At 38.1% G+C, this 13,329-nt stretch overlaps 1 protein-coding gene across 1 annotated transcript in view; it reads right to left on the bottom strand.

Annotated features, from left to right (window-relative positions):
- The window catches only part of ETNK1 (ethanolamine kinase 1), a 67,388-nt gene extending 59,867 nt beyond the window's left edge, over window positions 1–7,521 (bottom strand). The window contains exon 1 of the mRNA XM_026502277.4: window positions 7,083–7,521. Coding sequence (XP_026358062.1) covers window positions 7,083–7,238 — 156 coding nt within the window. The 5' untranslated portion in view covers window positions 7,239–7,521. The remainder of the gene's footprint in view (window positions 1–7,082) is intronic.
- Window positions 7,522–13,329: the final 5,808 nt, after the last annotated feature.

Genomic DNA, 13,329 nt, shown 5'->3' with positions numbered 1-13,329 from the left:
CCACTGTCTCTCCCCTTACTGTGCAAGCATGCATGCAGTGTGCATGCACATGCTCTCTCTCTAAAATAAATAAATCTTTAAAATAAAATATGGGCAGGGGCACCTGGGTGGCTCAGTTGGTTAAGCAGTTAAGTGTCTGACTTCAGCTCAGATCATGATCTCAGGGGTCCTGGGATGGAGCCCCACGTGGGTCTCCCTGTTCAGCAGGGAGTCTGCTTCTCCCTCTCCTTCTCCCTCTGCCTCTGCCTCTCCTCCCCACTCATGCTCTCTAATAATTAAATAAAATCTTTAAAAAAAAACATGGGACATACTACATATACTGACACAGGAGAGTGTCTGAGATATATTATTTTAAAATGCAACATACAGAATAACTTTGTTGTGTATACAAAAGGAATACAATTATATTTACTGATATTAACATATGTAGATATGTTCCCTAATAAATCCATAATCTGCTAGTTTTTTAGAAGTTCGAAAACTGCTCATAAAATTACAGTGGGGAGAATGAATGACTTGGAAGTCGAGGGAGTTAAACTTTTTACTTTTCATCTTATAGCCTTGTATATGTTTTAAATGTTTTATTAAGAGCATATATTATTTATTTTTTTAAACAAAATCAACAGGTTTAGATAAGATATGAACCTTTCTAATTTTCTACTTTATACTCCAGAATTTTTTAAACTTCATTTTAGTAATTAACTCACATGATGTTTAACATGACCAAATACTAGGTTTTTAAACATCACACATTATAGTCAATAACACACTAACATGGGAAAGTGAAAGAAAGGCAGCATGAAAAAAAAGGTACAAAATTGTACATATGGTATGATCATAACTATGTAAATTATGTATGGAGGAAGCAGAAGATAATTAAAAAATAGTTGATTTTTTAAATAAAATATGGATAGGACATGGTTTTTCTTCCTATTCAAAGTTTCAATATTGTGATATATCTTTTTAGTAAAACTAAATTATTTCATGTTCATGTCCCTTGTAAAGGGAAATTCATACACTTAATATATTATTAATATATTAATATATTATTTTCTCAATACTGACTTGCAAAAAAATGACTAATTCAAAACAGTCTGTTAAAAAAAATAAATAAATGCTATTTTGACTACCACTAGAGGGAGGGAGAGATTACGACCAGGAAGGAAAATGGGAGACATTCTGGGTTGCTTATATCTTCTTTCCCAGGATTTGGGTTCCACACTGTTATACAAAAAAATTTATGTTTCAGGCGTTTTCCTGTATGTTTGTTGTATCTCACGATTTTTAAAAGGGTGATAAAAATGTATTTATTTATGGCCCATCTGTTATATCAAAGAGCAAAATAACTCCTGAGATGACAAAATCATGAGAAATAACCTGATTCCTTAAATATATGTCTTCCATTACTTCCCCATCTTTGTCACCCACAGAAAAGAAAAAAGAAAAAAAAACCCACTTAAGCTTCCCTTTTCCCTCACCTGCACGCAATTAACTCATGCATATTTACTTTCTGAAATGTCAAATCTGTCCTTTATTTTCATCTCCAAGGCCACTGAGCTAATTTGGGTCACAGCATTTCTTGTCTGGACTAACAGTCTCTCCTACGTTAAGTCTTTCTCAAACATTTTTTAATGTGATACTCAGACAAAAATATACATTTATCATCTAATTCAGTACATACTTTCATATGAAACTAAAACAAGCTTCACCAAACAGTCCTTACCCTATTATTTGCAAGACTCTGACCTATCCTATTACATCCTATTTTAACTCATCTTTTTAAACTGTAGTGGGTTTCAATCCACTATACTGATTTAACATCCTATTAGTGTGGGGTAACCACCAGTTTCAAAAACGATGTCCTAAGCGATCACTTATTCCCCAATTCAAAACATCTCGTTCAACTACTGCTGCCTTCAATACGGTCTGCCACTGCTCTAAAAAATACACAAAACTCACCTGCTTAAAAACATAAATTGGCTTCCTATTAAGTACTAGATAATAAAATACCACCTCCTTAATGAAGCACAAAACCTGCACTTCTAACAACTGGCTTTCTCAAAAATCAGTCCCACTTCTTTTCTTGTTCACACTCCATTCTGCCCAAAATACTCATAGCCTAGCTGTGTGTTTTTTTCCCTCATAGTCTAGCATCATGAAAGTAGTTTTCATTGCCCAGAAATGCTTCCTCACTCCATCTGACCGTATCTTTCCTTCAAAGTTCAGTTCAGGTATCCCCTCCTCTATGAAGCAAGCCTCCCTCCCCTCCTACATTTTCCCATGCCTACCTTCTGCTATAGTTGGTTGTACAAAAGAATGCTGCTTAAATTAAATTAGCATCATGCCTGCTGCAAAAAATATATATCAGGGGGCACCTGATATATATATATGCAGGTGGCTCAGTCGTTTAAGTATCAGGCTCTTGATTCTGGTTTAGGTCATGGACTCAGGGTGTGACATCGAGCCCTGCATCAGGCTCCTTGCTCATCCCAGAGTCTGCTTCTCTCTCTCTCCCCCACACACACCCCTCCCTCTGCCCCTCCTCACTCGCATGCTCTCCCTCTCTAAAATAAATAAATCTTTTAAAATATATATATGTGTCAGAATTACTGAATTTTAGGAGATCACAATCGTTTCAGATCAATTATTCCATTTACAAATGGGGAGGAGTGCTGCTGAGGGAGACAGGAGGGGGAGAGTTGGAAGCATGTAGTACTAAAATATATTATGCATAACTTTATTTCACTTCTCGGGATATTTTACTATTAGTATTAAAGTAGTAAAAATGGGTGCTGGTAGTAAAATTACTATTAGCAGTAAAGCTGTATTAGAGTAGTAAAATTCTATTATTTTCTGCTAGTCTACTATTTTCCAAGGTAGATACTAATCCCATTTCAAAGAGATTTAAAACTTGCCAAAGGTTACAAACAGCTGGTATCAGGATTCAAAAACCATCGCCTTTCCACCACATTACGCTGAGGCCCCAAAGAGAGGTCAAGTTGTTTGTTTAGTCCAAGTCACACAGCCATTAATACCTGAAAATGAACTAGCAAGTGAGGCTTCTGACTTTTTAGTCACATCTTAATAAAAGACATGGAAGCTTATCACATCTCTGGGGAGCCTAGCTAGCTCATTTGGTAGAGCATCAACTCTTACTGTCCAGGTCACGAGTTCAAGCTCCACGCTGGGCGTAGACATTACTTAAAAATATATATCTCTATATACAGATATATACACACATCTTTGATAGGAGCCTATCAAACATCATACATCTCCCTTAGCTATATTCAACAGTCCTTATTCTTATAACAATACTTTATTATTATAAAACACTGAAATCAAAAGAGGAGGAATAAGAAATGGAAAACTGGACCTAACTGCTGATATAAAAAGTTATACTGAATAAGAACTATGACCCCTTAAATATATCTACAGGATTCAAGATTCCTACATCATATCCTTCTGGCACACTTAATACATTACTTAAATCTACCTAAGACTTTTCAGAGACTTCTATCACTTAAAGTAAGGAACAAACTTTTTTTTTAAAGATTTATTTATTTATTTATTTGAGAGACTGTATGGCACAAACCTGGGGGCCAGGGGCGGGGGGCGAGCAGAGGGAGAGGGAGAAAGAGAATCTCAAGCTGACTCTAAGCAGAGTGGAGCCTGGAGCCAGAGATCACGACCCAAGCTGAAATCAAGAGTCAGACACTCAACCTAGTGAGCCACCCAGGCACCCCCAAACTCATCTTTTTAAAAACAGAAAAAAGGGGGGAAAAAAACACCTGAAACTAAGGTAACATTATGTGTCAACTATACTTTAAAAAGGGGGGGGTTATTAAGTTAGAACACTGAAGGAGACAGAGTTTAATAGAACTGTATATATTTTGGTTTTGATTCTTCATTTAAATATTATTAAAGGGGCGCCTGGGTGGCTCAGTTGGTTGAACCTCTGCCTTTGGCTCTGGTCATAATCTCAGGGTCCTGGGATCAAGCTCCACATCGGGCTCCCTGCTCCTCGGAGAGCCTGCTTATCCCTCTCCCCCTGCCTGTGTGTGTGCACACACAGGCTCTCTCTCTTTCTCTATCAAATAAATGAATAAAATCTTGTTTTAAAAAATAAATAAATAATCAAATATTAAATATCAAATACCAATAATAAAATACCAATGATTATAGGTTTTTTAATAGGATATTTTAGTGACTATCCCCAACATAGCTAAGAGAAGGAAGGGAATATGAAAACTGCTATGTAGCTATACAACCAAACAGAAATACTGGTTTCCAAGATAGTGTACGTATGTTTAAAAAATAAAGGAATATCAAAACTATCCATCCAAAAACATGAAAAAACTTGTAGCACAGCAGAAAAAAAAGTACGCTTTTTAAATGTTCTTCTGTAGTCTTTGCACATGAATATGAATGTTCACTCCAAAAACACTATATTGTGATTGTTTTATCTTCCCTATTAGACTGGAAATTTCAATAAAATATTATGAAATAAAAAGCACTGTGACTGGTACAGTTGTTTCTGATCTACTCTGCCTACTCTAATACGGTACAATCCAAAAAGCTCACCACCCCTTTTATATTTTTTCAATCTTGTGTGAATAGGAAAACCAAAAAATTAACTTGCTAAAATCCCGTCTAAAAAGAGATATAGCATCCCATGTGTCTTTAAGTTTTGAGCAAAGACTGGGCCCTGTATCATTTTGACTGCATCAAAGTCTTTTTTGCTTGCTTCTGGATTTTCCAGTATGTTCTGAATAGTTTAGTTCAGGCGTAACTGCCAGGTAAAATATTACTAGACTAAGCTTCTAAGGTATGTTTAAAGCATATTTTAATTACACAAAAATTAAAAAAAAAAAATTCTTTGAAAAAAATGGGCTATATACCCGTATTAATCCACTGAATATATACTTCCCCTTCTGAAATGTTAAGTATGATTGTTACCTTTATACTTCAAAGGAAATAAAAGCAAATCTCAAAAGAAATATTCCCACTGAGATTTACTAAAGAAATCCTGAAGCATCATAAAGAAGAGTCTGGAATGACAGAATATGGGAGTCAGATTTTCTCAAGTTGAGAAACCACCAATGAATGACCAATTCAGAGTACTAGTTGTCTCAGCTTCTGGATCAAAAGCATTGTTTGCACAGGGAAGGCTTATATTTCTAACTAATAAACATCCTTAGAGCAAAAAAAAAAAAAAAGTATTTACCTTCACTGACAAATAAGTATATTAGAAGTTTCGATTAGGAGTCCAAAGGCCTTAAAGCCAAAAGTTGCTACATAGATAAAAGGTAAGATTCAATCCCAAATACTTTCTGACAATCAAAAAATTTGATGTTACCATATTTTGTCCTTCTTTTACCTATACCCTGGCTTTATTTCACTGAGTTTCACCTTAAAAAAAAAAAAAAAGTATCTACCTAATACAGTTGTTTGTAAGATTAAATGATAAAATATATGCATGACTTTACTCACAACCTGGCACACTGGTACTTCAGGGTAGCTATTTTTACTGTTCTACAGACAAATACATCATCAGTGGAACAACAGTCTTCAAAGCTTCAAATTATAAAGTCTCTACTTAAAAAGGAGCATAGTCTGTCGGCACCAAAGTTTCCCAGGAAGCAGCACTGCCTTTAATTAGTATGTTTAGTTTATAATTGACTGCCAGAATATAAATCATTTTAATAAATATAAAGCTCTTCTTCAGGAAGAGTTAATGAATAATAAACTAAAGAAGTTCAGAGTTTCAATTTGGAAGTTTCAATTTTGGAAGTTTCAAATAATTTAACTTTCTTAATTAAAGGAAATAGAGCATACCAGTTTTTTTAAATTACACATGAAAATCATTCTAGATTCACTATGTCCTGCTTAGTTAGCTAACGCTCTCTTAAAATTTCAAAATTTTCGTCTAACAATTTTTTCCCAAAATCATATGGGTCCTTTTAATATGCTCAAAACTCTTCTAGGCAACAAGAACTGAAACTAACACTTCTGAAAGACCAAGTGTCAGGAACTGTTCTGGGCCCTAGAGCGCTATTCATGTTTTATTCATCTTTGTATAGGTGACTATTTTAGCAAAGAATCTGAGATACTGTTAATAACACTGCTGAATAAACTAGTCAACAAAATAAAGCAGATGATTTGGCTGCTTCTTACATTATTGCTCAGATTTGAAACAAACCCCAAATATCTCAGCCTTCAGAATTATTGACTTTATTTTGTGTATGCAAGGAAAATGGAGGTTCATTGTCGTATATCCTGAAACTCTAAAAGTCAAAATATTCAAAATAAATGCCATACATACTATGTGATAACTTATTAGAAACAAGTTATTAGAAAAGACCTAAATCTCTAAGCATTTTTTTCTCCCAATTCTTCTCTATGAATACAATGGCACACTGATCGATCTAACATCAGATATGGTTAATTTTACTAATACGACTAAAAAAATTCAGAAATATCGATTCAAATAAAATATGTGTGGTGCTACCTAAGAAACCAATCGAGTAATGCATGACTATGGTTATTACTTTGAAATCGAGTACTCTCGCCAATCCGAGGATTTGAGAAAATAAAACGCAGGGTGAGACATCAATGGGAGTAAACCGCCAGGGAGGGGGAGGGGCGGGAAGGGAAAGGAAAAGATCAGAAGGATTAATTACTGCATTATCTGTGGAAGGAGAGAAGGTAACTACGGACGACTGAAGAGGACCCCTTGCAAGGAGAATGGAAAAGGTTCCTTTCGCAGTTAAAAGGGACTGGGGAGTAGGAGGAGGGGCAACTATCAACAGGAATTTTCCCGGTGTGAATGGGTGCGTCACTTACGTAGCTGCTTCCAGAAAGAAAATTTGCCCTACGGACAACCTCAATAAGCAATTGTGAAGGAAGGGGGAGTGACCTTCGTAGGTTTGATGGGAGGAAACACACGGTCACTTCCCAAAGGATTGAGGAAGAAGACGTTCCCGTTGGTTCTCCCCCATCAGGGGGAAACTGAAGGGATTGTGAAAACCCCCCAGGGCCGAGTCTGGGTTGTAAGAGACCCCGTGCTGAAATGTGGGCGTTACCTGCAGGGTCACCTCCTGAGGGTCCCAGTGCGGACGCAGGTGTTGCAGGAGGCTAAGGGCCCCCTCCCTGCAGCGTTGCTCCTCCTGATCCTGAACCGTGACGTCCAACTTGGGCACCTCCGGGGAGCCGTGCGGAACGTGGATGTAATTGGCCATGGCCCAGGCGACGGCAGAGACTACCACCACGACGACGGCGACGGCGACCACGAGAACGGCGGGCGCCGACAGGCTGGTGGATTCTTCCGTCCCGGGGCGCCCTCGCAGGAGGGCTAGGGGCGCTCAAACTGACGGGCGAGCGGTAGGAGAACGGGTGGACGCAGCACTCTCGCCGACCCAGGTCTGGACAGCAGCTGAACTGAGAAGAGGATGTTCACGGGAAAAATTCCGCTCGTCTGCGCTCCACCGCCAGCGACCGCAGAGCATGCCGGGACTGGCCTGACGCTGGCGTCATGCGCAGGGCGGAGTCTCCGTCTGCGTCAGAGGCTGAAGACCACTTTCTAACCTCGAGCACAATGGGCTGGCTTCCGTGAGCTCGCTTTTTCGGTCATAAAACCCTCAGCCCGGCTTGCTACTAGTCTGAAAACGCAGGCTCCTCCTCAGGTTTGAGCCTGAGCTCTGACAAGACGGGAAAGGCTGTGAAGCTTTAGCTTAGCTGAGCAGGACCGTTTGGTGGCTGGGTTTGAGTTATGGCTGAGTTTTTCTGGGAAGTGAGGGGCATACTCTGAAATAACCCCCGGAAAAGTCTCTGAATTTGGCCTGAATATGGGCAAGGGGGGTTAACTGGATCGCCCCAATCGTGGAGCTGCGCTGTACTGGCGACCGCATAGTTGGGTGGGCGGCTATATTCCCATCAACTGTATACTGAGATCATGGTATTTGGGGCAAACGAGATATTTGTGTAAAGACAACGACAGCACTTCAAGATTTATTTTTAAGGCCAAATGTTTGACCATACTGAGAATTATTCAGAGCCAGGAAAAACAGGTTGTAGTCTAGAATGAAGATGAAGGGGAAGGAAAGAAAAATAGTTTTGAGACTCAGCACTACAGTGGCTCCATGCCTGTTTCAGGGTACTCCTGCATGGACCTTAAAATAGTTACCATAAACCTTTAGTTTCTAAGTTTTATAGGGACCTCCTAATTTTCTTTGTGATTTAGGTAAATGGTCTGAGATGTGACTTACTAATCTGTCTTCCCTGAAATACTTAGGACATGGTGAATATGTTTATTAGTGGTAAATTAAATCACTAACTGGATTCAGCTTAATTAGCATTCAAATGCTTAATTACCTCCTTAATATGAGTTTACATTCTGATTGTTCAGAATGAACCTACTTAGTTTTGTAAATCACAAAATAAATAGCTCACTATCAATAAGGGTAAACTCATAAACTAAAAGGAAGAGGGGCGCCTGGGTGGCACAGCCAGCGAGAGAGGGAACACAAGCAGGGGGAGTGGGAGAGGAAGAAGCAGGCTCATAGCAGAGGAGCCTGATGTGGGGCTCGATCCCACAACGCCGGGATCACGCCCTGAGCCAAAGGCAGATGCTTAACCGCTGTGCCACCCAGGCGCCCCTAAGTGTCCAACTCTTGATTTTGACTAAGGTCATGAACTAAGGGTGGTGAGTTGGAGACCCCCAGGGAATCTGCTTGAAATTCTCCCCCTTCTTCCCACAACATGTGTGTGCTTTCTCTCTCTCTCTCTCTCTCTCTCTGAAATAAATATATAAGTTTTGGGGCACCTGGGTGTCTCGGTTGGTTAAGTGTCTGCCTTCGGCTTAGGTTATAATCTCAGGGTCCTAGAATCCAGCCCCAAGTTGGGCTCCCTACTCAGCAGGGAGTCAGTTTCTCCCTCTACCTCTGCCCCTCTCTCTGCTCATGTTCTCTCTCTCACTCTCTCTCTGTCTCTTTCTCTCAAATGAAATCTTTAAAAACATAAAATTTAATAAATTGTTTTAAAAAGAAGAAAAAAACATAGTGCTATAATACGGCAAGGGACTTGAATCAACATTTTCTAGACTTTGGCTTTTTTTTTTTAAATCACATACTATAAAAAACATTATACATTCCTACCAATTTGGAGGGAAATAATATACTAATACTTTCACATTTCAGATAGTATCTCTTGTATTTTTGTACAATTTGTATATATTTTATAGTAAACAAACAGTTGACGTTTCAAGAATTTTAAAAATATATATTGAATTGTAAAGTAATTTAATAGCAAATTATTAAAAAATTATTTTGAGGGGCACCTGGCTGGCTGAGTCAGTAGAACATGCAACTCTTGATCTTGGGGTTGTGAATTTGACCTCCTTCTAGGGTATGGAGATTACTTAAAAATTAAATCTTAAAAAAAAATATTCTGAGAACTGCACAAGTCTGTAATTTTAAGGAAGTATCCATTAACAGGAAAAAAAAATTAGGTACCTAAGAATAAAACTAATTAAAGATGTGTAAGGCCTTAATGGACGAAATTATATTAACGGGCAAATCTTTTCATAAACAAGAAAAGATACTTACAAAAATCTCAGTTTTCACTGAACTAATCAATAACTATAAAGTATTTATAATTAAAATCTCAACAGGGTTTTTCACAAAATGTGTTAAAATGACATTAAAATTCATACCAAAACTTAAGGTCCAAGAAAAACTGCTATAATTTTTTGTGGTAGAGGGAGGGTTGCAGAATAAGTTGGAAGAACCCCCTCCTACTAAGATTTATTATAAAACAATTTAGTAATGGGCAAATAGATCAGTAGTACCTAATAAAGTTTCCAGAAAAAGACCTACACATATATAAGAACTTTGAATATGACAAAAGTGGCATTAAAAATTAGGAAAGGATGGGCTGGCTAGTCAATAAATATTACTGGAACAATTGCCATTCATATGGGGAAAAACTGATCCCTCCAGATTATGTATAAAAATTAATTCTGGAAGATTAAAAACCTTAATGTTATAAGCAAAATTTTGTATAAGAGGGGTGCCTGTGTGGCTCAGTCGGTTTGGTGTCCGACCCTTGATTTAGGTTCAGGTCATGATTTTGGGGGTGTGGGATTGAGCCCTGTGTCAGGCTTCACACTCAGTGGGGAGTCTGCTGCTCTCCTTCTCCCTCTCCCTCTGCCCCAGCCCCAGCTCATGCAAACTCAAGAGCATGCATTCTCTCTCTCTCTCTCTAAAATAAGTAAATACATTAATCTTTATGCAGATCCCAAGAAGTTATTTTTGTGCATGTTGACAAACTGATTGTAAAGTTTATATGGAGAGGAAAAGGACCCAGATTAGCTGATGAAATGCTGAAGAACAAAGTCAGAAGACAGACACTACCCAACTTCAAGACTTACTATAAAGCTACAGTGATCAAGACAGTGAAATATCAGCAAAGAATAGACAAATCAATGGAACACAATGGACAGTGCAGAAATATATTCACATAAATATAGTTAACTGATCTTTGAAAAAGCGGCGTAAGGCAATTCTTAGAGAAAGGATAATTTTTTCAATAAATGGTGCTGGGAGGACTTGATGTCCACATACAAGAAAAGAGGAATCTAGACATAGACTTTATATCTTTCCCAAAATTAACTCAAAATGGATTATAGACATAAATGTAAAATAAAACTGAAAAATTCTTAAGACAAAACATAGGAGAAAATCTAAGTGACTTGGGTTTAGCAATGACTTTTTAGATACAACATCAAAAGCATAATCTATGAAGGAAAAATTGTGGAGTTGGACTTCATTAAAATTAAAAACTTCTGCTCTGTGAAAAACAGTTGAAAAAAATGAAAAGCCAAACCACATGACTGGGAGAAAATATTTGCAAAACACTTATCTGATAAAAGACTTGTGTCCAAAATATACAAAGAACTCTTAGCAATAGGGAAAAAAACAATTTCAAAATGGGCAAAGGAGGGGGCACCTGGGTGGCTCAGTCGGTTAAGCGTCAGACTCTCAATTTCGTCTCAGGTCTTGGTCTAATGGTTGTGAGATTGAGCCCCGTGTTGAGCCTGCTTAAGATTCTCTCCCTCTGCCCCACTCCCCAAGAGTTCTCTCTCCCTCCCTCTTTCTCTCTCTCTCTCAAATAAATAAATCTTAAAAAAAAAAAAAAAAAAAAAAGCCTGAGCTGAAATCAAGAATCAGAAGCTTAATTGACTGAGCCACCCAGGCACCACAGGACTGGTAAGTTTTTTATCATATAATTGCCTATGTAATATGATCAAAAAAGAACTATTATTCAGAATATCACTAATAAGAAAGCCAAACCATGCAGTAGAAAAATGGGCAAAGAATATCAATTCTCAGAAGATGAAATCCAAACAGCCAATAAGCTTACGAAAATAAAGTAACGCAAATTAAAACAATAATGAAATACCATTTTATATCCATTAGATTAGAAAAAAATTGAATTCCTATAATGCCAATTTTACATTATTATTTTCTTTCCAATCATACATTATTGATGGGAAGGTAAATTTATTTGGAAAAAAAAACTTTGGTGAGCAATATTGCAATATTTAATAAAGTTGAAGATGGATATTCTTTACCACCCACAAATTTCAATTCCAGATATATACAAAAGTTGCACACATATACATGAGAAAGTGTGCAAGAATGTATACTGCAGTATTGTTCAAAATAGCTAAAATTGTCAACAGTCTAGCTATCCTTCATTAGGGAAATGATTGGATGAAGACAGACAGACAGGTAAAGAATATCCTACAACAAAATAAAGATGGCAGGTGGAATATATGCATGTATTTATGCATACATTTAGGAGATAACAGTGGCGCCAGAGGTCAGAAATCAAGCAGTAGCTCTGCGAATCCAACAGCACCTCTGGTTAGTTTGCAAAGAGTTGGCTTCTCTGTCTTTTCTTTCGCCACCTGTTTTTATCTCTATTTTGCTTCTAATTATCTGTTTTGGCTTCCTTGTGATTTCTGCCTATTGTTTTTTCTCCATGTAAGTCCCTATCATTCAGATCTTACCCAAAAATTGTTCCCAGGGAGGACTTCCCATTGCTTCCTTTATCACAACAAGCTCTTTTTTTTTTCTTAAGATTTTATTTATTTATTTGAGAGAGAGAGTGCGCACGCGTGCACGTGTGTGAACGAGTGGAGGGAGGGGCAGAGGGAGAGGGAGAAGCAGACTCCCTGCTGAGCAAGGCTGGATCCCAGGACCCTGAGATCATGACCTGAGCTGAAGTCAGACACTTGAACAATTGAGTCACCCAGGGCCCCCCAAGCTGTTTTATTTTTTAGGTATCACTTTTCACCATGTAAGTTATCTTGAAATCAACATATTTATTTTTTAGAATCTATCTTTTCTACTACAATGCTACCTCCAGGAGAGCAAAGCCACAGTCTATCTTGTCTATTGCCACACTGCTTGGAATAGTGCCTAGAACATAAAAGGTACTCAATAAGTAAATGCTTAAGCCCACCTAGTTAGCTCCTGAAATTCTGCCAGTCTCACATAAGAATAGCCCTCAGTCAAGTGTTGTATTTTCTCATCCCCATAGAGTACTCTGATTATGTTGAGCTGTTCTACCTGATTACTTCCTAGACCACAGGCCAGCCCATAAATTATCTCTGGCTTTGGAACAAATTGTTCGCTGCAGGGTATCATTAAATCTGCCCAGCACTTTGCAACAGGTCTAGAGTATAGAAGATAGTTATGAAAATATAACATTGATGTAAAATGTCAGACATGTTTTAATCCCCTTCCTATACTTAGCATGACATTGGGGTCTCCAGTACCTAACTATCTCCCTCTCATTCTTTAGAGCTTAACCGTCCCGCAATCATGTTCATGGAGCTGAAGGGGAGCAGAATTTACCATCTCAAAATATGTCACTTTGGCATGAGGATTATTTTGAGCTAAAGGCAATCAAAACCCAGCAGATTCAGGAAAAGCTCTTTACCTCCCCCTCAACTGCCTAAATTTACATTGGAAAGGGGGCCTGTACTGGAAAAAGATCTATTCCAGAGGTACCTTTTTCGGTAAGAAACTTATCTGCGTAGCAGGGTAAGCTTTGTTTTCTAAACACCTCCTCTGACTTCCTATGAATGGTCTTCCCCCGCTTCATATTCCCAAACCACGACTCCTTTTCTTAGTTCAGGATGTTGCATGAGCCTCAATTACCTGGCCGTCCTTTGAGTCTCCCTATCTTTATAGGGCTCCCATATACATAATTGTTTGATTTTCTTCTGTTAATCTGATTTATGTCAATTTAATTTAGACCAGC

Source organism: Ursus arctos, unplaced genomic scaffold (assembly GCF_023065955.2).
Source record: "Ursus arctos isolate Adak ecotype North America unplaced genomic scaffold, UrsArc2.0 scaffold_26, whole genome shotgun sequence".
In the NCBI taxonomy this organism is placed as follows: domain Eukaryota; kingdom Metazoa; phylum Chordata; class Mammalia; order Carnivora; family Ursidae; genus Ursus; species Ursus arctos.
Note: the sequence above shows the minus strand (reverse complement) of the source record. Positions and strands in the feature narration are given on the sequence as shown.